At 34.2% G+C, this 27,456-nt stretch overlaps 1 protein-coding gene across 1 annotated transcript in view; it reads left to right on the top strand.

Moving 5' to 3' along the window:
* The first annotated feature begins 501 nt into the window (after positions 1-501).
* MALRD1 (MAM and LDL receptor class A domain containing 1) overlaps positions 502-27,456 on the top strand; it is a 579,678-nt gene continuing 552,723 nt past the window's right edge. The window contains exons 1-3 of the mRNA XM_029239293.1: positions 502-679; positions 9,748-9,888; positions 27,310-27,404. Coding sequence (XP_029095126.1) covers positions 502-679; positions 9,748-9,888; positions 27,310-27,404 — 414 coding nt within the window. The remainder of the gene's footprint in view (positions 680-9,747; positions 9,889-27,309; positions 27,405-27,456) is intronic.

Below are 27,456 nucleotides of genomic sequence, written 5' to 3'. Positions count from 1 at the left end.
TTCTAATAATTGGGCCTGAAGTATTTGAATGAGTTTTAGTGACAATAATGTTCTAAATTACATGAACGTGATTAAGCATAGGAATTAACATAGAACCTTTTATGTTACTTATAACTTTATTGTAATTTTCCTCCCATTTATGTGCCTGCCCTTTAGTAGTTCATGCTATGTCCTGAAAGAAAAATTCATCATAAGGGCTTAAATTGTTTAAACATGGTATACATAGGGCAATAAACATCTGTGATTAGCTAGATAGAGAAATGGTGCAATTGTTCAAGTTAAATATTTTCTAAAGACACTCCCCTGAGAGAGTAAATGAACTGCCTTGGACTCATTTGTTAAGAGTTGTGGATAGTTACCAGCAGTTTCAGTCATAAGAGGCAAATCTGGAAATCAAAAAATAGAGAAAAGGGAAAGAATGTTTTTGATTATGAACCCACCCGTTACAACGGCCTGATCTCTAAGAAGACCTATCAAACAGTGCTCCTCTGCCTGGCCGGAATGTTGGCTTTCCTGAAGAACGAAGCTTTTGGTATCCTTTGGATTTCCTGCGTTTTCACCTCTGTACTGGTTCAGCAAGGAATGGAAGCCTTTCAGTGTGACAATGGGGTCTCCTTGCCTCCTGACAATGTGTGTGACTTCACAGATCAGTGTGGCGACATGAGCGATGAACAACAATGTAAGTTCCCTTCCTCTCCCTCCTCCAAGTCCTGTCCACCTTTAGTCCAGAGGCTGCTGAGCCGCCTGGGGGAGGCTAAGACACCTGGCCCTGCACGGATCCCATTTATATGCCTTTAGAGTCAGTCAGAAACTAAAATACTCTTTTTAAGAAAGAGACAGATCCACAAATAAAAATAAGTCTAATTAAAGGGTATCAAATTGCTAAGATTCTAACTAAATGGGATGTATTTTGAATCAGTTTTACCAATTATAAAGAAGGAGCGAAATGTAGAAAGGTAGCTTTTAATGGTATATCAGTGAAACAAGATTTGAAAGAAGCTTGTGACTGCAGTTTTAAAATGCTGTGATGGAAATTATGAGCTTAAGTTTGAGTTCAGTATGGGAATATTTGAAATGCATTTTAGGTTGGGTGAGAAGATTTTATTTTTGCTTATAGGACACTACCACCAAGTGAGTTGGTACCTCTAATACACAGAGCATAACTGACTTATATCCTTTGATTCTAAGGCAGAGGAAAGAGTGCAAGCATCAGAGGGTGCAGGGCCCAGACTTGGATCCTGGGTAAACCATCTACTAATGGTGTGATTTTGAACCTCCAGTTTATTATAAGAGGTCATAAAGTGAGATAAACTGATCTCACTGGCAGGAAAATACTCCAGGTATAACATTAATAAAAGTTCACCAAGGGAAGATATGGGTAGAGACATGCATGTTTCTGTAGTTTCTATTATCAGTATCACATCCTGAAAGAAGACTGCATTTCATCAATGGAACTAGCGCCCTTCCTACAGTCACCTTTCATAAAAAACATTATCATACAATTAAATAGGTTCATTCACGTTGATTTTTAGTAACTATTGACTCAATTATTTAGAGGCACTAAGTCTAGTATTTTAGAGCAATATGCTCAAACGTATTTTCTACTTTTTATTCAGATACTATATTAATTAGCGTTTACAGAATTCTTCATTTTCTTCTACATAAGGTTCTACATGTTTGTTTTTACCATTGTTGGAATTCTATTCAAATATTCAGTCGTTATTACTTTAAAACAAGAGGACTGATTACTGAATAATTTCTTCTCTTTAGAAGGAAACAGGTGGAAGATTTTTCTCCCATAGTTTGGGAATTGTGATCGTGCTGTTTGCACTTTGTGTTTAACAATTCCTAAGACGGGGATTCATTTTATATTTGTCCCATTTCCCCAGAGACGCTACATGTGGATGTGCTGTCCTTTCTCTGGCCTGTCTGGGGAAAGCCCTTGCTGTTCTTTGGTGAGCAGCTAAGATGAACCACTCGGTTGGTTTGACAAGAAATGCAAAGTCCCTTCCATCACTAATCCCTCTGAAGCTTCCTTTCAGCGCGGTTGCTGTGATAACATGCGTAGTCCCGCTTCAGGGAAAAGGTTAATGCGAAAGAAGGGGAAAGCCGCCGAGTGGGCAAGGTCTCAGCTACATGAACGATACTAATAAGCCCAGCCTTAGAGGAGAGTGAAGGAACAGATTTGTCGAATAAACAAATTTCATTTTAAATGTTACACTGGGAGGTCACCTTTTGGCTTTTTCGCTTTTCATTTCTGAGAAGTTTCCACTTTGGTATTTTATTTAGAATGGGATAACCTGTAGATCAAATTGAGAATCACTTTAAAGCGTGAGTTTCTTTTGTACACCCACTAGGGGGAAAATAATGTGGAGGAATAATGATGGCCAAGCAGCTTTTCTCTTGAAAATTTGTGATGCTAAAATTATAGACAAGATTTTTTTTTTTTTTAACTCAAGCTGACTTTATAATGTTGTTTCAGTAGTCACATTTCGGGAAAAGAATTAATCTGTGACCCTCTTTAAAGTACAAATGGTGTGAGCTTTAAAGAAATAGATTAATATGTTGACTTTTTAAAATGAAATTGGCATAGTTGAAGTTGAAATTTGGATGCAACTGATTCTATTAATAGTGTTTTTGAAAATTTTTTTATTTTACATGATGGACCTGTTTTTCAGAATACTTGAACCTATTATTTTAACTCAGTATTTTTTAAAGATATTAGATTTAAAAAGACTAAATCTTCACAATGAAATAAATTGTATTTATACACAATATTGAACACAATAAATCGTGAGCAAGAAAAATAATTTTTAGGTGTAACAACTATTTGGTTCTAATGTTGACAAGAATCTCTCTTTCTTAGAATTTATTAATATCCTGAGCCAGGAAAGTACATGTTGTGGTACTGATCTGGGTATTTTTAAAAAATTATGTTTCTAGTGTTGCAATGTCTGCTTCTACGCAGAACCCCATTGCCTGGGCTTCCTCATTCTATTAACCACAGCAATAATTTAGTTTCTCTTCTAGTAATTGTTCAGAATTATTTGATATATAAAGGCTTTACTATGTTTTAGTTTTACTCAACAGTAAAACAGTAATATTACTTATGTTGCTCTTCAGATCCAAGTCAACCATAAGACTATAAACTGTACTGTTGATACAGTGTTACAATGTTGAGATATATCCCCTGCAGTGGGTTTCTACCACTGGAATATTACCAGAAAATACTCCAGTATTTTCTCAGAAATTACTCCAGTAATTAGATAATTACTGTAGCATACCTGAAGTTAGTATTAACATTAACTGTTCCATACATTTACTTTTAGAGCTAAAATTACTGTGACTCAAAATGGAAAAATATATTCAGTTAAATAATTTCTCCCCTACATACATGTCTTGCTTAAGAACATTTCCATTTGGTCTATTTTTAATACTTTGATTTGATGAAATATATCATAAAGTTTTGAAGTATTACCTAACTTCTTTTGCAAACTTTTTGGATTTAGGCATAATAATTTTTTCAAAAGGTCTTTACTTCATATACATCTAAATTTGTATGTGAAATGTGTGAAAATTACAGTAGAGGTGCATTCTGAAAATCTGAGAGGTGATAGCGTTTAATCAGATGATAGTAAGTACATTGTTTCTTCAGTAGGATGACATAAATGTCAACTACTTTTCAAAGTAGTTGTAGAAATTCATTAAAATACTTGAAGATAAGCATTAATAGAGTGAAATGTGAGATTTCATGTGCAATATTTATCTTACCACTACATTGGATGCAAAATGTTTTAAGCATATTTTTTATTAATCAACTAAAACTCCTATTCATCATAGCAAAATGTCTCAGTTTGGGCTATTATAACAAATTCTGTGAAATTTACTAATCTTGAAACAGTGTTAAAGTTAAAATATGGTCTGGAAATCTTTTTCTCATGTGACAGTGATGGTATCTATGTCAAATTCTTGCCAAAGATGTGCTCAATGGTTTGAGATTAAAGGCAACTATATGACAAGATTCCAGCTTAAGTAATATTAGATAATTCTGGTGTGAGCTATGGAAGTTGTAATTCCATATGCTATCACATACCTTTCTGATTTACAGTTTTTCCTGTTTTTGTTTCAATGAAACTAATAAAATTAGTTCAGTGTGAAAGATAAACATTTCCCTGATAAAAATTAATTAATGGTTTCACATTGCCAGGCCAAATAATAGCACTCTTTCATGGAAATCTACTTTTGAGAATACATTTTATTTTCATTTAATTGGACTATTTTGAATTTATTTCATCCTTTGCAGGAACTGGCCATTAATTTTTACATTAAATGAGAGTAAGGGAGGTAATTCTTTGTACAAATGTTTTTATATGCTATCTACATGAAGGAAATCATTTTCTAAACAGTAAAATGTATGTAAAATTTTGTGACTACGTAATAAATAGCTTTCCTCAAGAAGGGAAGGAGATAAAAGCACTTAACAATCTTGGAATAGAAAGAAATTACCTTAACACACAAATGGCTGTATATGAAAAACCCACAACTAACGTCATACTCAGCGGTGACAGACCGAGAGCCCTCTTTCATCACTTCTGTCAACATAGTACTGGAAGTCCAAGCCAGAGCAATTAGTTAAGAAAAAGAAATAAAAGCAATTCAGATTGGAAATGAACAAGTCAGATTATCTCTGTTCACAGAAAATGTGATCCTAAATGTAGAAAACTCCAAAAGTCTATGAAAAGAATGTCAGAACAAAGAAACAAATTAAGCAAAGTTGCAGGATTCAAAATCAACACACAAGAATCAGTTGCATTTCTGTGCACTAACAATGAACAATCTAAAAAGGAAATAAAACAAAGTCCATTCATAATAGCCTCAAACAATATAAAATACTCAGGAATAAACATAACCAAGGTTATGAAAACAAAAAATTGTTGCTGGAAGAAATTAAAGAAGATGCAAATAAATGGAAAGACACCTCATGTTCATGGATTGGAAGAATTAATATTGTTTAGATGTCAGTAGTACCCAAAGTGATCTATAGATTCAAAGTAATCCCTCTCAAAATCCCAAGAATACTTTTTGCAGAAATAGTAAAATTCATCCTAGAATGCATATGGAATCTTAAGGGACCCTAAATATCCAAAACAATCTTGAAAAAGAACCACCTTATAGCCCTCACACTTAATGATTTCAAAACTTACTACAAAGCTACAGTAATTAAGAATATGGAATTGGCATAAAGACAGACACATAGGCCAATGAAATACAATAGAGAGCCTAGAAATTAGCCGTCTCGTAGATGGTCAGATGATTTTTGACAAGGGTGCCAAGACCATTCAATGGGGAAAGAATAGTCTTTTCAACAGTGTGGTAAAAACTGGACGTCTATATGCAAAAAGATTAAACTTGGACCCCTACCTTACAGCATATCCAAAATTTACTCAAAATGGGCTAAAGACCTAAATGTAAGAGCTAGAACTATAAAACTCTTAGAAGAAAACACAGGGGAAAAGCCTCATAACATTGGATTTGGCAATGATTTTTTGGCAATCACAGGCCACAAAGAAAAACTAGATAAATTACAGCTCATCAAAATGAAAAACTTTTGTGTATCAAAGGACACTATCAGAATGAGAAGTCAATCCATGGAATGGAAGAAAATGTTTTCAAACTATATATCTAAGACATTGACATGCAGAATAAATAAAGAACTCGTACAATTCAACAACAAGAAACAAGCAATGAACAAAGGACCTGAATGGACATTTCTCTAGAGGAGATATCCAGATGTCCAATAAGCACATGAAAAGATGTTCAATATCATTGATCATTTGGAAAATGCAAGTCAAAATCACAATGAGATACCACCTCACATCTATTGGGATGGCTATTTTAAACAAACAAACAAAACCCAAGAAAATAACAAGTATTGGCAAAGATGTTGAGAAATTGGAACACTTGTGCATTGGTGGTGGGAATGTAAAGCCTTTTTGCTTCTGTGGAAATGGTATGGCAATTCCATTCAATATTAGAAATAGAATTACTGTATAATACAGCCATTCAAATCTGGAGACATATCAAAAAGAAATGAAAAAAGGGACTCCAACAGATTTTTGTACACCCATGTTGATAACAACCTTATTCCCAATAGCCAAAAAGTGGAAGCAACCCAAGTATCCTCCAGCAGGTGAATGCATAAATAAAATATGGTAGATACATACAGTGGAATATTATTCAGCTTTAAAAGGAAGGAGATTCTGACACATGCTACAACATGGCTGAACCTTGAGGACAATTATACTAAGTGAAATAAACCAATCACAAAAGGACAAATATTGCATGATTCCACTTATATGAGGTACCTGGAGTAGTCAAATTTTTAGACAGAAAGTAGAATGGTGTTTCCGAGGGGCTGAGGGGAGGGAGGAATGAAAAGTTTCAGTTGGGGAAAATGAAACAGTTGTGGACTTGGATGGTAGTGATGGTTGCATATCAATGTGAATTATTGTTTTTATCACAGAACTATATACGTGAAATGGTTAAAATGATGCATTTTATATTTTGGCACAGTTTTCCAAGAAAAGTAGGATTTAACATTAGGAAAGTCTACAACTGTGCCTCATAGAACTTTCAGGAGGAAAAGAAACGTGCATTATTAATATAGGCCCAGGCAAAATTGTGAAATAAATGGCTTGCTTTTAATACCTTCTACATCTCCTTTTTAGAGTTCTCCTAACTCTTACAGTTTCCCTGTCTTCTAAGAACTTTATATTGTGATGATCTACTCATACTAAGTTAATCCCGAGTTCTGCATCAATTTCTTCACCACTACCACTATTAAAATTTTTTCTATTCCTTACCATTTTCTCAGAAGCATGCCCTATGTTAACTATCACTTGAGGATATAGTTTAATATTTTTCTCCACTTATGGTGTTAATGATTGAATCCATGAATGGCTCTGCAGTAAAATTTTAATGAGAGAATCTGGCATGGTGGAAGCCAATTCAGAAGATAATTGGGTCTTCCAAGCAACCTCAAAGCACAACATGGAGATACCCTCTCTTTTTCACTGCAGTATGCTGGACCTGTGGGATCACAAAATTAAAAACAAAATGATGAGTTGCTCAGGTTCAAAAAGCTGAGGAACATGGATTCTCCTAAGTTCCTGCATCCCATTCCTCCTGTTCCATGTTGTCCAACTGCAGCATTGCTGTGGTAGCAGGAAAATCTCCATGCAGACATACTTTAGTATAGTAAGTACTATCAGATTTGAATGTAGATGTGTGGGATATGAGATTATAAAAGGCAAATCAACCACAATTCAGGAAAAATTGTTCAAATGGTTTAAAATACACAGTTCTCTACTGGGAGGAAAATGAATACTTAGAAAATTTTCTGATACATTTTTGAATAATCTGGCAGTTATGAGAAGTTCATGATTGCTTTTTAAATAAAAATTAGTTGAAAAATGTATGCTCATTAGATTCATTTTGTAACAAAAGGAACCCCTGTTGAGACTATTCAGAAATAAAAATGTTTCATTTAGCTATTTTTCTAGTTCTAACACTTCCAGAATACATCATCATTATCCTTGTTTATTAAAGAGAACAAAGAACATTGGAAACAGACATCAACTAAGTAATTGTAATGCAAGGTAATTTCTTGGTATTTAGAAACTGTTTGACACCTATGTGAGTGTGTGTGTACATTTCGTACACATAATTGCTGAAATATGGTGATAAAAAATAGTTTAGAATATTTTGTAATCACAAGTAGATCATTGGAAAAAATGCTGGGACTAAAAGAGACTTGAAACCATACATACTTATGAAGATACATATGCATAACTAGTTGAATGACATGCACATTCATATACAAATAACTATATAATTTAGTTCACTTTCTGTTTAACCAGCTTCCCTGGACCACTAGGGGTCCATGAGGTAATGATTGGGATATTCTGGATATTCTAAATATTTCAAAGGCCTTAAGGCAATTGTAAATTTAAGCACGGGATGATTCACAGACTAATCAAGTTTCTCAGCTTTTAGATAGAATGACATGAATTCGGCCTGGAAATACTGGTTTCCTCAGTATTAGAAACTCTGACAGGCCTCTAATTCTACAGGTAAAAATGGGTTAGTGGCTTAACAATGAGACCTTGGAACAGAGTTTTAAGAATTCAGGTTCTGGGGCTTCCCTGGTGGCGCAGTGGGGGAGAGTCTGCTTCCAATGCAGGGGACACGGGTTCGTGCCCCGGTCCGGGAGGATCCCACATGCCGCGGAGCGGCTGGGCCCGTGAGCCACGGCCGCTGAGCCTGCGCGTCCGGAGCCTGTGCTCCGCAACGGGAGAGGCCACAACAGTGAGAGGCCCGCGTATCGCAAAAAAAAAAAAAAAGAATTCAGGTTCTGGAGTCAAAAAAGACCTGGTTCCGATCTTGGCCCCAAAGTTCACTGGCTGCCTGCTTCGTAAGGTTTTTTTGAGGAGTAAATGAACTACCGCACTTAGAATGCCTAGCACTGATCTCCCTCAGTAAATCGTGGCTATTAAGATACCTGTTAACATTACAGAATACAGCTGCTTTGTAAAATCTTTCAAAATAAGGAATGTAGGACTAAAAATAATAAAATAGACCATTGGTAATAAAGCAGGTTTAGATAATGTTTAAAAGTGTAGTTTCTAATTCAGCTTTCAGTACTCACATGGATGTTCTCAAGGATATGCACCAGATATATTATTACTAAATAATATTTTTCCGAAATGTGACTAAAAATTATGTTTTTGTGACTGGGTTGCCAGGCACTGTCTATCTATTAATCAGAATAACCACTGTGGCTAATGCAACCAGTTAGCACAAGAACAAGCTTGTCAAAGGAACATCTCCAGTTACTAAGAGCTACAACCCAGGGACGGTATAGTTGCCATTGAATTAATCTGTTTTTTTAGAGAGTGACATTTACAGATGGTGGATAATGGAATAAAGCCCTCCTTGGGGGGTTATTGTGAGCAACCAAGTGTCCAGATCTTTCTCCCTCTCCCAAGCCTCTTGGATCACTTATACCAAGAGAAAAAGAAAAGAAAAAAAAAAGCCAGAAAATGCCTTGTTGTGATTAAAAACACCAGGGATTTCAAGAACATTGAGATTCAACAGGGAGGTGCTATGCTTAATTCCAGGGTTCCGTCGCAGCCACAATGGCTGAATTTGTATCAGAGGGTCCTCTCTGAAATGGTCTGCCCAAACCTGAAATTCTGATATGGCTGGAGCATTAAGGTGGATTTGAAGATGTAGCCTTAATAATAATGGCTCATATTTTGTGGTGCCTAAGAGTTGTATTTATATATGTATTATGTCATAAGATCCTCACAGCAGTCATTTGAGGGAGAAAGGGCAGTATGCCATTATTTCAGTTTCATAGGTGAAGAAAATGGCTTGGTGTGGTTAAGTGGTTTAGCAAGGCCCTCAGTTAATAAGAGACAAAATCAAGATTAGGTCCTCAGTCTTCTGACCTCATGAGTGGCATTCTTTCTGTATGACCACACTGGTTTTTAATATGTGGTGATTTATTCGAATGTCATATGCAAAAAAGCTTTGCATAGATGAAGTAGACTTAAATTGTGAGAAATTATCCTGATGTTGATCTCTTTGTAATTTGTTCCTAAGCTTTCTTTTTCACCTATTGTTTTATTTCTTAAAAAGCCACATGTGGGGTTGTGAAAGTGGATTTCTTTTTTCTCCCATTAGGCTCAAACTATGAAAGATGTGATTTTGAGGATGGACTCTGTAGTATGATGCAAGATCAGAGTCTGCGACTTGGCTGGGCAAAGAGGAGTGGGATAACTGGCCCATCACCTCCATTTCATGACCACAACGGTGATATGTCTGGTAAGTGCTTTGAACTTTTTTTTTTTTTTGGTCAAGTGGTTGGTAAGGACAGTAGAATTAGAGCTGATGGTTAGATATTAAGGATGATAATGTCTAATTTTATACATTCTTTAACTATATTCAAGATATTTATGATTCTAAAACGTCATATTAGATTCTTATAATTGGGTTCCTGGGACCTCAAAGGTCTATCTAGATAATAATTGGGATTTTCTAGCTATTTTGACTATGTAAGGAAACTGTGAAATTTAAACATAGTACTCCATAGATTAATTTGTCAAATATCTTTGCTTTTGTTTAGACTGATTTTAGCTTTCTCTAGTAATACTTGAATTCTTCGGTTGACTAGAAAGCTCTGATGGGAGTTCTGGAGCCAGACATTTATTCATTTCTTTATTTGTTAACTAATGAAGTTCATTCACTTGCCATTTTATACCAGGTGATTAAGATATTTTAGTAAAGCAAAAACTGACTCTGTGCCTGCCTTCACCTGATGGCCTTACACATGGTATGAAAAGAGGTAATCTTTTGCCTGGCATAACTAATTGAAGGCTGGTGATTTTTTAATTAAATGTATGCTTCTCTCAAATACAACACAACTAAATGTTAAATATGAGTATTCCCTAGAGACAATTTAAAGTGATTAGATGTTAGTGGTTTGGAAATGTTTGCATAAATACTATACATGTGGTTAGAATGTTGGTGCTGTCACTTACTAGCTATATAATCTTGGGCAGTTTACTTTGTTAAACCTTGGTTTTCTCAACTCTAAAACCTATCATAAGATAGGCTTTGAGAGCTAAGTAAGATATTGTAAGTAGAGCTTGTCATAAAATACCTGATAAAAGTCGATGTTTAGTACATTTCTGAATAATTTTGGTGTTCCTAATTTTAACTCTTATGTAAGTAAAATGGAGTTCATTGTCCTTGGCTTTGATGACAAAAATAAGTTTTAAAAAAGAGTGTTTAACAATTGTTAGGAATAAGCCAACTTTATCACTAAAAAGAAAAACGGGGGGAGCCAGACTTCACAAACAGGACTGACTCACTGCAATTACATGAAACATTTATTATGGGTACAGTTGTGTTAGATGGTGATATTAAATCTGGTTCCCAAATTTGAGCCATTGTAATTCCATTTCCCTTTTAGAACCTCCTCACTGTTTTTTCCTTTTACTTAGAAGAAGATTTTTCACAGTATACAGTTACTTACCTTAGTCTCTATCATGGGCAGCATACTTGATATTTTCTTTTTGTTATATGTGGCTCTGATTCTCCTTGCCACCGCGTCTTGAAGTTAGACAACATCAGGGTCTCCACCTCTTTTCTCCTCCATTTCCTCCCTCTTTCTTTCTTCCTTCTCTTTTCTTATTTTGCCATTTGATAGCCTAGTAAATAGATAAAATGGGATCAATTCACATCAAAATTGAAATGTTATGTAGGCAGACACTATCTTAGCTATATCGCTTGGTTTAATTTAAGATCTCTGGAGTCAGACTGGTTGTGTTTGAACACTGGCCCTGCTAACCTGCTAGCTGTGTGGTCTCAGTTTCCTCATCTGTAAAATGGAAATAATAATGATACTATAAGCCTCATAGGGAAAGAGGGGCAAAATGTTGCCTAGCATAATAATTGAAGGCTAGTGGTTTTAATAATAGTGATGCATCTCTTATAACTACAATTAAATGTTAAAATATGAGTATTTCCCTAGAGACTGCTTTAAATAAGCAAATGTTTTGCCTTCAGATATAAGGTGCTTGAAAATGTTTATGGAAAAAGTAGTCATGCTGGAATCTTGTCTCCATTCAACAATCCTTATTTCATGAGTAGTAATAAAATTTTTGATTAACTTACACTTGAAATAATTTGTCAGTGCTCCAGATTAATATCTTTCATCATGTAATCAATGCCTTGAGAAGTTTTCAGAGCTAAGTTTGAAAATCTATTAGAACATTAAAAACATCACTGTGTCAATATTTGAAGTCTACTAAAGCTTGAGGCAAAGTGATTAAGATGTAGTATTGATTTTTAAAAGTGTATAACATTGTAATTAGATAAAATAGTATCATTACACAAATTCAAATATATCTTTGCAATGATAGTAAAACTTTTTTTAAAGAATGGAATATAATAGTTTTTCTTATAAGAATATAAAAGTTTTTCTTATAACATAAGATATGAGTTTTTCTTAATTCTTATAAAAATAAAGAGTTTTAAATAATTCTAGAATTCAGCTCATGGTAAAGGTGATACGTGAGGTTTTTAAAATATATAGTTCTCTGTAAACCTAAACTGTATAGGTTATCAAAGATAAAAAAACATTATTTGAAAAGTTAATATTTCCTTTTATACCACAGATTATTTTTCTTATTTGGGTATTTAAAATTAGGTTTAAATAGGATTACGAGAACTTTTGTTATTTTAACCAATTGCTAAATTGGGTCTAAAACCCATATATTATATTATGAAACACACACACTATTAAACAGCATCCAGCCTTTTTATTTTGTTCTAGGGCGGTATGATGATCATAGTCTAGGACTGGAGGTCCTTTGCTATCCTCCACAGACACACCTGCAGGACCCATTTCTGCGGCATCTCTTTGGTCATGTGGGATTGTTGGGCAGCACATAATAGCTTTGAAAGTTTCACCTACACTGTGTTTCTTAATTTATGGCCGTATTAGCTCTATTTTGCCTAGTAAGCTATGAACAGGATCTATGAACCCACTTATTTTTTTATTTGTATGTTCCCCCAACAAGAGTTTATTATAAAAATTTTCAAGAATGTGAAAAAGTTTGAAAAAACTTACTGTGACTAACCATATACCTACCACTTAGGTTATATAATTAAAATTACTATTCTATGTTTGTTTTACCAATATCTATCCATCCACCCAACCCTTTCTCCATCCATCAATCTGTCATATTTTCTATGCATTCAGAGAAAGTTGCAGGAATAACTTTACCGCAAATACGGCAACATGGTACCATTGACTAGACGCAGAGATCAACAAACCATGTCCTGTGGGTCATTTTCCTATTTTTGTAAATACAGTTCTAGTGGAACACAGCCATGCCCATTCATTCACAAATTGCCTGTGGCTGCTTTTGTACTACAGTCTTGGAGTTGAGTGGTTGTGACAGTGACCGTATGTCGACAAAGCCTAAACTATTTGGTCCCTTAAGAAAAAGTTTGTCCTTGTGCTGGAGTTAGGTATTCATTTCAGTTCTTTTTTTTTCCCTTTGAAGTAAAACTTATGTTATATGAAAATACCAGTTTAAGTGTATCAATAGTATTGGATACGTTCTGACAAATGCATTCACCTGTGCAACTCAAACCCCTAACAAAATGTGAAACGTTACTGTCACACCAGAGAGTCCCCTCAGGTCCCTTCCTAGTCAATCCTTGCTCCCATCCTCTGCTCTCAAAATAATCATTGCTTTAATCCCTTTTCCTCCTCCGTAGAATAGTTTTGCCTATTCTAAAACTTCATATAAATGAACTCGTGCATTGTATGCCCTTTTGTGTAAGGCTTTTCTCACTTTGCTCTCAGACTCATCCAGGTTGTAGCATGTAACATGAGTTCTTTCCTTTTTATTGCTGAGCAGTTTGCAATTGAATAAGTTTACTTGTCAGATCTCCTATTGATGGACACCTGTGTTTTTTTCCTGTTTTGGGCTATTATAAATACAACTGCTATGAATGTTTTTGTACAAGTCATTGTGAATATATGTTTTTAACTCTCTTTGGTGAATACCTAGAACTGAAATGCATCAATGGATGTTTACTTTTATGAGAACTGCCAGAGCTTTTTCTAAGGTAGCTGTACAATTTCACACTCCTACCAACAATCTATGAGACTTCTTGTTGTTCTACACCTGTGTTAATATTTTCTATGTAGTGGTTTCATTTTGACCATTCTGCTAGGTATGTGGTGGTATCTCACCGCGGTTTGAATTTGAATTTTCCTGATGACTGTTGATATTGGTCTCTTTTGCATGAGCTTATTGGCTATTAATATATCTTCTTTTGTAAGTTTTCTACTCACATATTTTGCTTAATTTTTATTGGACTACTTGTTTTTTATGAATGAGCTGTAATTTTTAAAATAGGCTCTAATTTTGGAGTACATTCATGGCAAAATTGAATAGACCTCACAGGCTTCCTGTACACCCCATGCTCCCACATACACACAGCCTCCCCCCACTACAAAACTTCCTCACCAGAGTGGTACATATGTTACAATCAATGAACCTACACGGGCACATAATTTTCACGCAACGTCCGTAGTTTATATTAGGGTTCACTCTTGGCGTTGTACACTCTATGGATTTGGACAAATGTATAATGACATGTATTGATATGCATTTAAGTTTCATCCATCTCTTTTCATGGCTTGATAGATCATTTCTTTTTAGTGGTGAATAATATTCCACTGTCTGGATGTACCGTAGTTTACCCATTCACCTGCTGAAGGGCATCTTGGTTGTTTCCACATTTTGGCAATTATGAATAAAGCTACCGTAAACATCCAGCCGCTGGCTTTTGTGTGCACGTAAGTTTTCAACTCCTTTGTATAAATACCAAGGAACATGACTGCTTGATTCTATGGTGAGGGTATGCTTAGTTTTATAAGAAACTGCCAGTCTTCTAAAGTGGCTATACCATTTTGCATTCCCATCAGCAATGGATGAGAGTTCCTTGTACCAGTTTTTATATATCCTGGCTTCCCATTCTTTCTAAGATTTATGCTTACAAATATTTTCTCCAAGTCTGTGGAATGTATATTAATCTTCTTATTGATATTTTTAATGAGAAGTCTTTAATTTTATGAAATCCATTTTTTCTATTTTTACTGTGTCAAATTTGTTGTCATGAAGTTGTTAAGAGTCAGTTATCCTTTCAGTGTCTGTAGAATGTATAGCAACAACCCCTCTTATTCCTGCTGTTGATTATTTGTGTTTTATCTCCTCTCTTCTTCTCTTCTCTGCTACCTAGGATTTTCCTTTTACTTATTTTTCTTATTTCCTGAAGTGGAAATTTTGGTTCACCAGTTTTGATATATATTATTCAGTTAAAACATTTTCTAATTTCCTTTGTAACTTATTCCTTGGTCCATGGATTATTTAGAAGTGTGTTGTTGAATTTCCAAATATTATGTTTGTGGGGTTTTGACATATTATTGACTTCTAATTTTAATTACCTTTTGGTTAATACATTCTTTTATTTCAATCTTTTAAAATATTTTGAGACTTAGTTTATGATACAGCATGTAATATATCTTGGTGAAAATACCAGGTGAATTAGAAAAGAATGTGTATTCTGCAATTATTGGGTATAGGGGTCTATAACTATCATTTAGGTTAAGGTGATAAAATAGTGTGCAAGTCATCTGTCTTTTCTTATGTTGTTTTTACGATATATTTTTTCCTATTGTTTGTTTTCAACCTGTCTGTGTCTTTATACTTGAAGTGTGTCTCTGGGAGACAGCATATAGTTGAATCTTGCTTTTGTATCCATTATGATAATTCATTTCATTGGAATGTTTAATCCATTTAATTTAATGTAATAATTGGTATTGTTAGATTTATCTCAACATTTTATTGTTTGTCTTCTGTTTGAACATTCTGTTTTTGATCCTTCTGGTCTCCTTCTCTGCCTTCTTTGGGATTATTTGAATATTTTTAAAAATCCTGTTTTAATTGGCTTTTTAGATGTATGTCTTAACATTTAATTTTGTAGTAACTCTAGGGATTGTGGCATATACTCTTAACTCTTTATAGTGTACTTAAAATTGATATTGTAAAATATACTTACAATGTAGAAAATTTAGAAAAGCATAGGTCATTTATCCCTTTCTCATTGTCCTTTACTTTATAGTGATCCCATGTATTACATCTATAATCTATAATATGTAAGTTATAAATCTTACACATCAATGCTATTTTTCTTTAAATATTATTAAAAATAAATTAAGAGAAAAATATTCTTTTATCATATACATTACTTGCAATAATCTCCATTTCTTCTGAGTTTGTCTCTAGTATCATTTCTCTTCAGCATAAAGAATTTCCTTTAGTATTTCTTGTAGTCCAGTTCTGCTGATGATAAATTGTTAGTTTTCCTTTACTGAAAATGTCTTTATTTTCCCTTTATTCTTGAAATATATTCTCGTTAGATATAGAATTGTTTCATGCACATGTTTTTCTTTTAGTGCTTTAAAGATATTTCCCTGTCTTCTGGCCTCCCTATTCCCTGATGTGACATTCACAGTTATTAAAATGATTGTTTTGCTATATTTAATATAGCTTTGTTTTTCTTAGTGCTATCAAGATATTTTATGTTGGTTTTAATCAATTGGCTATAATGTGCCTAGGCATGAGATTTTTAAAAGTCCTAATCAGGTTAAATAAGCTTCATGAATTTTAAATTGTTTTTCCACCAATTTTGGAAAGTGTTCTCCCCTTATTTATTCAGATATATTTTTCCGTCTCATTCTTTCTCTCCTCTCCTTCTTGGACTTCAGTCATCATGATGTTAGACAACATGTCTAACATATTGTTATTGAGGGTCTTATATAGTTTGATTGTTTTCTCTTTTTTCACATTGAACAATTTCAATTGATTTATTTTCAAGTTCTGTGATTTTTTCCGTGTCATCTTTAATATGCTTATAAGCCTATCTAATGATCTTTTAAAAATATCAGATATTATATAAAAATTTTCATTTAATTGCTTTTAAATTGTGTTAATTTCTCTACTAAGATCTCTTATCCTTTCATGCATTATGAATGTATTGTCCTTCACTGAGCATCAGTATAATTGTAATTTAAAAATCCTTGTCTCTTTCATCTCAGAGTTGACCTCTGTTGACTGTCTTTTCCCATGGCATGGTCGTATTTTCCTGGTCCTTTTTCTGTCAAATAATTTTGGATCATATCTATGACATTGTAAATTTACTACTGTAGAGTCTCTGGATTCTGTTATATTTATTGAGAGTATTTATGATTGATTTCGTTTAAGTATATGATTAGCTTGCTTAGACTCAAATTGAGAATTCTGTTCTGTAGTTTAGATATCAATTCAGTAGTTCAAATATCAATTCAGCTCTTTTAGCTTTAGTTACTAGAAGTGTTCCCTGCACATGCATGCTTCAGTTTTAGGTGGAGATTTGGGTAGAGTTTATTCATAGAACATGGGTCACCCCTTCTTAAGGCTCTTTGCTTTCTAGAATTCTGCCCATTATTTATGGCGGACCTGCATGTCCTTGGCTTCTTTACCTGATTCTTCAGGCTAAGGAAATAGCAACCTTTCTATCGGTGTTTTAGCTGCAGTGGTAGCTTAACCTCAGGCCAAAGCTTTTAGGTTTGTCTTGTTTTTTTAATATAAGCATTATATTCATCACTGGTTTTTCTAACACCAGGATGTCCTAAACTGATCTATGCTGCCCTTTCTGAAGGGCACTAGGAACCGTAATCTATTTCTCAATACTTGGCAGGCTGTGTTATTTAGACAGTGACTTAGATTCTTTTATTAATAAGAAACAGCAAAAGACAAAAAATAGAAAAGAGTCTCATATTCTCACTCTCTAGATCAAGTTTTTATAGCCTTTATAGTCTTAATATCCATTTATTTTGGTGTTAGTGAAAAAGTAATGTTTATTTATTTTATATATTTAAAAACTTTGTATTGGGCAAATATCTTATTCCACACATTGTGTATGTGTAGCTATAATAGTGAACAAGAACACAGATCTTGTCCCTGGTGAAGCTGCAATTTAGTAATGGAGACATTAACCTGAACATTAATGTTCTATTCCAGGGATCTGCATGTTTTTTTTTAAAGGGCCAGATAGTAAATAATTGTGGCTTTTTAGGGTATACAGTCTGTGTCCCAACTACTCAACTCTGCCACTATACTGCGAAAGTTGCCATAAACAATACTTAAAGATAAAGCATGACTATATTATAATAAAACTTTACTGATGGACACTGGAATTTATAATTCATATAACTTTCACATGTCATAAAATACTATTCTTTTGAATTTTTTTAACCATTTAAAAGTGTAAAAACCCTTAGCTCTCAGGCCATGCAGAATCAGGTGGAAGGTGAGATTTGCCTGCAGGTCATAGTTTGCTGTCCCTTAGTCTGTTCAATAAACATTAATTGAGCAGTTTTGCATCTGACAGTATGCAATGGGGATACATAAGTGAAGGATAAAATTCCTCCACTAACAGATAAGTTATAATCTTAATTTTAGTGGTCAGTATTCAATTCATTTTTGTAGCAAACATAGGTGAAGCTTACTTTGATCTATACTCTGATTTTGCAAAGAAATCAGCTTCATTACACTGTTATTTAAAAATTCATCTGAATTTTCAATTACGGAGGAGATTTTATTACAGTAGTTAAGCCTGTTTCTTATAATAAAAATAAGAATTATGTTCATTAAGCGGGTATACAGTGTATTCTTCCACTTGTTGCATTTTTAATATTGTAGTTACACTAGTTTAAAAGTAAAAATTAATTAAAGATGAAAAATTTATTGTGTTTATGAAATACAATTTTATATGTTGGTATCAATTGTTAATTTCAGTTCAAAAGCTCTTATTAAGCCCAGTGTGTGTAAGGCATCATGATAAAAGCTGTGAATGTTATAAAGATTTTTAAGATACATGTTGCATATTAGAGTGTTTATGATCTCTTTGGAAAGCATTCTCAAGAATAACCCAGTTAATTTTAATACAGGGAGAAATTAGAAAAGTACTATAATATTAGTCTGAGCAGATTGCTCTGTGGCTATAGGCAAATTCTGACACTGGAAAGGAGAAGGGCATTTGAGAAAGGACTTGAAAGATGAATGATATTTCAATGGACAAGGAAGTGAAAGAAATATTTCAAACTGAAAGAACCACATAAGGACCATATAGAGTTACTTGGTGTGCCCAGGCAATAATATAGCAGTCTGCTATGGCTAGAGAATACGGTCTCTGGAAATGAAGATTAGGCCAAAAGTGTATTTGGGAATGTCAGGAATTATGTCACCCAAAGGTTACAGATTTTGCTCATCAGTACCATTTCCTTCCCTCTTTTCCCATCTCTACCCAAACTCCTTCACAGCTGACAGTCCTATTACCAATAATTACCAATACTGTCCAATCAGGCAGTGGAAATGAGAGGGTTGATGGATAATGCAACTCCTCAGCCACACCACATAATTAATTTCAAAGGCATACACATTTGGTACTTCATAATTCATTCTGCCTCAAGTAGTGTTTTGCAGAGAGCTTCCGTTTTTGTTTTTCTTTCCCACAAATTCTTTGATTGCCAAGTTCATGATATCAGGGTTCTTGATGTGTGCCTGCATGTGCGCATTTAAAATAAGCTACATGAGGTTTATATAATTCTTCTATAAACGTGATGCTTATTTTTTATTGGATAATATATTTGTTTATTTCCTCATTCCTTTTATTTCAAATTCAGGTAATATATCAGTCAGGGAATCATAATTGACAACCCAGATGATTATTTGAATTAACTGATATGACATCAATGAAATTACTCCACATAAATTAGTAGTAAACCTATCTTAAAGTAAATGATATTATTTCACTAATTAGAGCCAAAAAATAATATGTGCTACAATTTCTCTGTAGACATAGAATTTTTTCCTTTATATCATTTGCTTTCCTTTTGGCAGAAATTTTATCTTTACAGGCAGGTGACTTATTTGTTAAATTTAGATGAGTATTAATTCAAATTAATTCAGCCTCATACTGAATCCATACTGAACAGAAATACATAAAATAAATGTATATTGAAATAAATATGATACAAATTTCAAAGAATGTACCTTTTGAATCATAGCCAAATGGTCAGTAGACTGAGATTCTGCCAAATGAAAGTGGGCAGGGACTTTTACCAGTTAAAGTGGTTGGAAAGGACTCAGAAGATTTTAGTTCTCTGCAAGTGAAGTCTCGCAACTCTGATGATTAGTTATGCTGATTCAGTGTCCTACAGCCGAATCAGTAAAGGGAGAACTCGTAGGAACATAACTACTTTAGGCCTCATAGATTTTGGTCAGTACCTTATAACATAGCAAATGGAACAAGGGAACCAAATTAGTGGCTATTGATTGTAGTAGGCAGAATTCTAAAGATGTCCCCCCAAGATTCTCATCCCCTGGTTATTCAAACACTAATCTAGGTAATTCTGTCAAAGGACTTTGCAGTTGTAATTAAAGTTACCAATTAGCTGATCTTAACATGGGAAGATTATCATCGACTGTTCAAATGGGCTGATGTAATTGCATGGTTCCTTAGGACCTTCTATGTACAAGACCATGTCATTTGCAAATAGAGTTTTACTTTGTTTCCTTTCTGGCTGCCTTTTATTTCATTTCCTTGTCTAATTGCCCACCTAGAAACTTGGGTGCAATGTTGAATGGAATTGGTGATAGCAGATATCCTTATTTCCATTAGTGGAAAACTTTTTAAACTTTTACCATCAGGTTTGATGTTAGCTGAGGGTTTTTTGTAGATGTCATTTATCAGGTAAGCATGTTCACGTCTCTAATATATGAAGTGTTTTTTATCCCAATAAAGTGTTAGACTTTGTCATATGTGTTTTCTGCATCTGTTGAGATGATCATGTCATTTTGGACCTTTATTTATATGGTGTTTTTTTTTTTTTTTTTTTTTTTTTTTGCGGTACGCGGGCCTCTCACTGCCGCGGCCTCTCCCGTTGCTGAGCACAGGCTCTGCACGCACAGGCTCAGCGGCCATGGCTCACGGGCCCAGCTGCTCCGCGGCATGTGGGATCTTCGCGGACCGGGGCACGAACCCGTGTCCCCTGCATCGGCAGGCGGACCCTCAACCACTGCGCCACCAGGGAAGCCCTGTATGGTGTTTTATAGTGATTAGTTTTCATATAGTGATTGGTTTTCATATGTTGAACCAAATTTGCATTCCTGGGATAAATTCCGCTTGGTCACGGTGAATAATCCTTTTAATATCTTTATGTCTTGCTTGATGAGGCTTTCCAGTATTTTGTTTAGTATTTTTACATGTATGTTAATCAGGGATATTGATCCATAATTTTCATTTTTTGATATGTTTGTGACATGTTTGCCAGGTTTTGGTATCAAGGAAATAATGGCCTCACAGAATGAATTGGGAAGTCTTTCCTCTTATAATTTGTGCAAGAGTTGGTGAAGTTAGTGTTAATTCTCTAAATGTTTTATAGAATTCACTAGTTCATCCTTCTGTGACTGAGAATTTCTTTGTGGGGAGCTTTTTGGTTACTGATTCATTGTTTTGTTATCTATTCAGATTTTCTATCTCTACTAGAGTCAGTTTAGGTCCTGAATCAGTTTTTGGGTCTTGCTAGGATTTTTTTCATATTATCAAGGTTATCTAATTTGTTAGCCTGCATTTGTTGATAATGTTTCCTTATAATTCTTTTTATTTCTATAAAGTTGGTAGTTCTGACCCTTGTTTCACTATTCATTCAGCAAATTGAGTTGTCTTCTTTTTTTTTATTGGTCAGGCTAGTGAAAGATTTGTCAATTTTGTTGATCTTTCCAAAAACCAACTTTTGGTTTACTTAATTTTATTCTATTGGTTGTCTATTCTCTATTTGATTTATTTGTGCTCTAATATTTACTATTTTCTTCTCCTACTTGCTTTGGGTTTAGTTTGCTCTTCTTCCAGCTTTGTAAGGTGCAAGTTTAGATTGTTGATTTTAAAACTTTTTTTTAAATTTAGTAATTTATAGCTATAAATTTATTTCTAAGCACAAATTTAACTGTATCTCATGCATTTTGATATATTGTATTTTCACAGTGCTTCAAAATGCATGAGATGCAGTTAAATTAGTTATTCATCTCAAGTATTTTCTAATTTCTCTTCTGATTTTCACCTTTGACCCATTAGGAGTGTGTTATTTCGTTTCTACATATTTGCAAATTTCCTTAATTTCTTTCTGTTTCTGTTTTTCTTTCTTTCTTTCTTTCTGTTCTTGACTCAAATCACTCCATTGTAGCTGTAGAACATACTTGTATGATTAACATCCTCTTAAATGTATTGAGACTTGTTTTGTGGCCTAAAATAAGGTCTTTCCTGGAGAACATTTTGTGTACGTAATAGAAGCATATGCATTTTGCTGCTGTTGGATAGAGGATTCCATATGCGTCTGTTAGGTCTAACTGGTTTATAGTGTTGCTCAAGTCTTCTGTACCCTTACTGATCTTCTGTCTAATTGTTCTATTCATTCTGAAAAATGGGGTGTTGAAGTTTCCAACTATTGTTGAATTCTCTGTTTTCACTTTGATTCTATTAGTTTTTGTTTCTTATATTTTGGGGCTCTGTTTTTAGGTGCATATATATTTATAATTGTTATTTGATGGGTTGATTCTTTTTTCATTATAAATTGTTCTTTTATGTCTCTAATAACATTTTTATTGTGCATTAAAATATGTTTTATGAATTTCCAGCTCTCTTTTAGTTGTTTGTATTTTTTTATATTTCTTTATTTTCAGCCCTTTTATTTGTAGTTGAATTGTTGGCTTATGTCTTTATACAATATATCAACCTCAGACTTTTGATTGATAAGATAGGATTTACACCTGCTATCTGCTATTTGTTTTGTCTATGTCTGTCTTGTTACTCTGTTCCTCCATTACTGTTTTCTTCTCTGTTACATATATATTTTCTATATGTATTATATATTGTATGTATATATATAATATTTTGAATTAGTTTACTGGATGCTTTAGGGATTACAACAATCGATGCTGGATTAGTACAATTTAATTGCAATAGTATTTAAGAAATTTGTCCTACCTAGCTCTATTCTCCCCACCTTTATGCTGTTATTGCCACAAATAGCATCTTAATATATTGTGTGCCCATCAACACTGAATTTTGATTTTTATCAAGTATAACAATCAATTATAGTGATTAGTTATTGATTTTATAATTTATATCTCTTTACTGATAGTCTCTACTTTGTAAGATATCATTCTCATGGTTTCTTAGTTCTTTAGACATGGTTTCCTTTAGATCTTTGAAATATTTTAAATAGCTGATTTAAAGTCTTTTTTTCGGTAGGTCCAGCATCTGGGCTTTCTCAGAGACACTTTTGTTTGATTGTTTTTTTCCTTTGTATGAGTCACATTTTTTTGTTTCTTTGCATTTCTCACAATTTCTTTTGAAACACGGACATCTACAACAATATAATGTGGCAAGTGTGGAAATCTTTTTCCCTCAATTTTACAGTTTGTTGTGGTTTGTTGTATTTGTTGTTTTTACTTTAGTGACTTTCCTGGAATAATTCTGTAAAGTCTTTATTCCTGTCATGTGTGTCCATTGAATTCTCTGCTTGGTCAGCCAAGTGGTCAGCTGTAAAGAGAGTTTCTTAAATGCCTGGAACCAGTAAATTTCCCAGTGTTCGTTGAGGGACTCTTTTGTGGTGTATCTTCAACACTTACCTAGGCAGTTGATATCTCTGTCTTATTCTTCACTTCCTGCCTTAAGAGAGCCTCAAAGTCAGCCAGAGATGAGAGCTTAGGGCCTTTTCAGGTCTTTCCAGAGCATGTGTACAGCCCTATGCATGCACGTGTCTCTATAGGTTTGCGGGAAGATGTTGGAGCATTTCAAAGCTCCTATGCAACATTTCAGTTTTGCTTTAAGCTTTTGGTTAGTCTGTTGTTGACCCCATATGTTATGTACTGCACCAAGCAACAGTAAAGTTAAAACACTTGCCAGTAATTGTTTTCAACACATGCCTACTGTAAAGAGTCTATTTGCACTGGGCAATTTCAGACAGCCTTATAAGTGGTGTCTTTCAGGAAATACCAGACATATCAAATAATGATAATTATTTGATAATTATTTGGTAATGAGGTTTGAAAGAGTTTTAACTCTATTCTGCTCATTTCTGTGGTTGCCATGCTGCCCCAGGAATGTGGGCTGCCATTTTTTATAGTTGCTGTGGAGCTGGAGAGTGGTAGGAATAGGGCCAAGTTAAAAAGAAAAAGAAAAGAAAACTCCCCCTAAAATTTACTGTTTTTACTGAGATTCAGTTATTTATTGAATAAAAGGTCTGCAGTTTGATGTAAGCTTTACTGTGGCCGTTTTTGCCAATATTTTCATTGTTTTTATTGAGGAGAAAAATTTCAGAGGTCTTTACATTGACATTTTTATTAATATCACTCTCATTTTTATTGCATATTTTATGATTCCCTGAAGTGATTCACCTAGCCCTTTATCACTGAAGCAGACTTAAATGTATATGGCAACATTTATTTACACAGTGCTAGCAATTATAGGGAATTGCTATTTGAGGGTATCCTTTGATACAGTTTTAACAAATATTATGTGCTTATGTCGAACTTGTTAGTTTAATGAACAGGAATGAGGCAAAACTTATAATTCAACAGAAATGGAATTTAATAAACAGAAATTACCAACTTGAAGGAGTTTGTATCTAAGACTGTTATTTAACCTCTGTTATCTGAACTGAGCCATATTTCTGTCACAAATGAACACACTTTTCCTGTTCCAAAAGTTTTGACATTTTAACCTTTGCTTCAGGCCTTGGATCTTGTCACAATGATCCATTCCTGCAGCCTGATTTTTTTTTGATGTTATCTTACTGTTAAAATACTCAGTTTTTCGAGTTCCTTTGAGCCCATTGGTTACTCTACAGCATGCAATAGGATTTCTGTTTCTCCTGCTTGCATGCGTTCCCATTAATCACTTAGAACTTGGGAAATGGAAGAAAGGCAAGACTGCCTATCAGTAGGTGAAGAAAGTGAGACTGAAAATTCTACCTTATCTTTTCTAAGGATCAAGGTTGGGGTAATTCACTGCCCAAAGTTATTGAATTAGCCCTCAAAACTTGATTCATGGTTTTTGTTGCTTTCATATTTTATATACTTCTGGGGTTTTACTCCTACATGTACCTAGCTACTAAGAAGAAAAAGCCCTTTAACATAAACATTTAAGATTATAAATGGAGGGCTTCCCTGGTGGTGCAGTGGTTGAGAGTTTGCCTGCCGATGCAGGGGACACGGGTTCGTGCCCCGGTCCGGGAAGATCCCACATGCTGCGGAGCGGCTGGGCCCGTGAGCCATGGCCGCTGAGCCTGCACGTCCGGAGCCTGTGCTCCACAATGGGAGAGGCCACAACAGTGAGAGGCCCGCATACCGCAAAAAAAAAAAAAAAAAAAAAAAAAAAGATTATAAATGCAGTCATCCTGTCTTATTTTGTAATTTTAATAATTCTTATTTTGTAGCTTTAATAATTATCGACTTCATCACAAGGTGGTTTTAAATCTGTTTCGAAGATAGGCTATGAAGTTGCTTTTATTGATGCAGGAATAAAATGGGAATTTATGAATCATATGAACAAACTGAAATGAATATGGTAGAGATTAATAGGAGACATGTGATGAGAATGGTGTTGTGTGGTATGATGTTACTAGGCTCCCTCAAGGACTAAAAGGGGTGTGTGGAGATAATATTGAATACCTTTTTTTTTTTTTATCAGCTTTGTAAGTCTCTTCTTGATGCTTCGAGCCAGCAGTAGGAGAGGATATCAGATGAGGGAATGGGCATGTGGGAAAAACTTATGCTGCCAAGGATCTGCTTCTCTCTTTTATACTCGTAGACCCGATAACTAAAGTCCTAGGGAAAGCAAGATAACTTTCTATAAGATGATGTTCTCTAAGGAACATCTCCAACTGTGAATTAAAGAACTTCTATACTCATAGGGAGCAAGGTAAAATTGAGTGTGCATTTGAAAGAACGCTATTGTCACTAAATTGGAATTAAAAAAAAATAATAAATAAGAAACAAAAAAACAAGTATTGTTATTGGGTGCATTTTGAATACTTTTTTACCCCATGAAAAGAAATCTTGTTACTAGAACAAAGGCTAAAGGATCTCAAGTTGTTTCTGAATTTAAAACTTTACTTTTTATGATAACCTGAAGGTTAACCTCATTTAATTTTTGACAAAATACAGAATAATTTACAGTGTCATAAAATGTACCAGATGACATAGTTTGTATTTATAAAACACCTAGCTTAAATATTCTTATAATTTATTATTTTATTGAAAATGCTCTTCTATTTAATAGCTTAATGTATCAGTCTGAGTTTTAGGACCAAACTTTCAAAAATAAATATGGTTAATTTAAGTGATTTCCTTGACAAATGAAAATAATTTTTACTGTTTGTATCACAAGTGCTTTTTAGTAGCTGAATATTTATAAACAGTAATTGAAGGCCTGTTGAATACTATTACCATTTGTATTGCAAATAATTGTATTTAAACTGCAAACAATAAATCCCTATGGCTTATTATGCTCGTTTGATTATTCACTTGCTTAGCATTTGCTTTCCCTGCTGAATATGAAGCAAGAGCAAAATAATGGTTGTCCACTTGTATCAGCATGATACCAGCTCTTCATCGAAATTACGTTTATAAAATTATTCCAGGTAGTACATTCTGAGAACAATTTTCTGTTATTGCAGGGACTTCAGTTATGCTTATGACTATGTTATATGAAGTCATTAATGTTCTTCTTTTCTGCTTCATTAGGGTACAGTTTTGGAATAGCTATAGGGAAAAAGAGGTTTCTTAGGTTTCATAATTTTACTATTGATTCTCTCAATGATGTGACAATTAAATTTGATTTCCAAGACAGCTTTCAAATACCACTGAATAATTTGGGTAGGTATGCCACCATCAACATCATCAACATCATTTTTTCATTATTTTGACAAACAGTGGCATACCAAATAGATGAGCAGGAAACAATGGTTCCCATATTATACACTATAACCTTGTCAAGCATTGCAAAAAAATCTATGAAAGCCCAGGGAATGTTCCACATTTATTTTGTAGGCTTCTAAATAGTAAGGTGACCAGCATGGTCTGTACTGCAGCATACAGAAGAGCATCGGGACTCAGTATCATTTTCCATAATCCTGGCAAAAGCTGGGACTATTTGATCCAATTCTTTCCGGAGAAAAACACAACAAAATAGGATCCTTTTTGAATCCTTCATTGAATTACTTATTTTGGTGGGCAGTCCCAGTATAATGTATTCCCTGGATATCATCTTTGCTGGGTTATAACTTTCTAAGTTATGGGATGAATTTGGTCATGGACTACAGCCCATATCAGTGTTTTAGGGAGTACACTCACAATTAGTTATTTTACTGGGGAATATATTGAAGTAACAATATCAGCCAGACCATTTGCAAAGATAAATGGTATGGTTAAATATTTCATTCTTTAAAAATATATTGACCCAAAGTGGATATAGGCTTGAATTATTGCCTGATGTATTAAATAAGTTTACCAGTGGTGGCTCTGCATCTAACACACTGACCCTTGTTTTTAACAGCTCACTTCCTCTCATTGGTCTCGAACGTGGATTCTTCTTCCTCAAACTTACGAAGCAGAGTTTTTCTTTCCACAAATAACCCACATGGTTGTCAGGTATTTGAAAGCACACAGCATTTGAATTACTTTCCACATTTGGGAACTTCTT

This window comes from Monodon monoceros, unplaced genomic scaffold, assembly GCF_005190385.1.
Source record: "Monodon monoceros isolate NGI ecotype Baffin Bay Population unplaced genomic scaffold, NGI_Narwhal_1 Super_Scaffold_21, whole genome shotgun sequence".
In the NCBI taxonomy this organism is placed as follows: Eukaryota; Metazoa; Chordata; class Mammalia; order Artiodactyla; family Monodontidae; genus Monodon; species Monodon monoceros.
The sequence above is the reverse complement of the archived record's forward strand: the minus strand, read 5'-3'. Positions and strand labels throughout refer to the sequence as shown.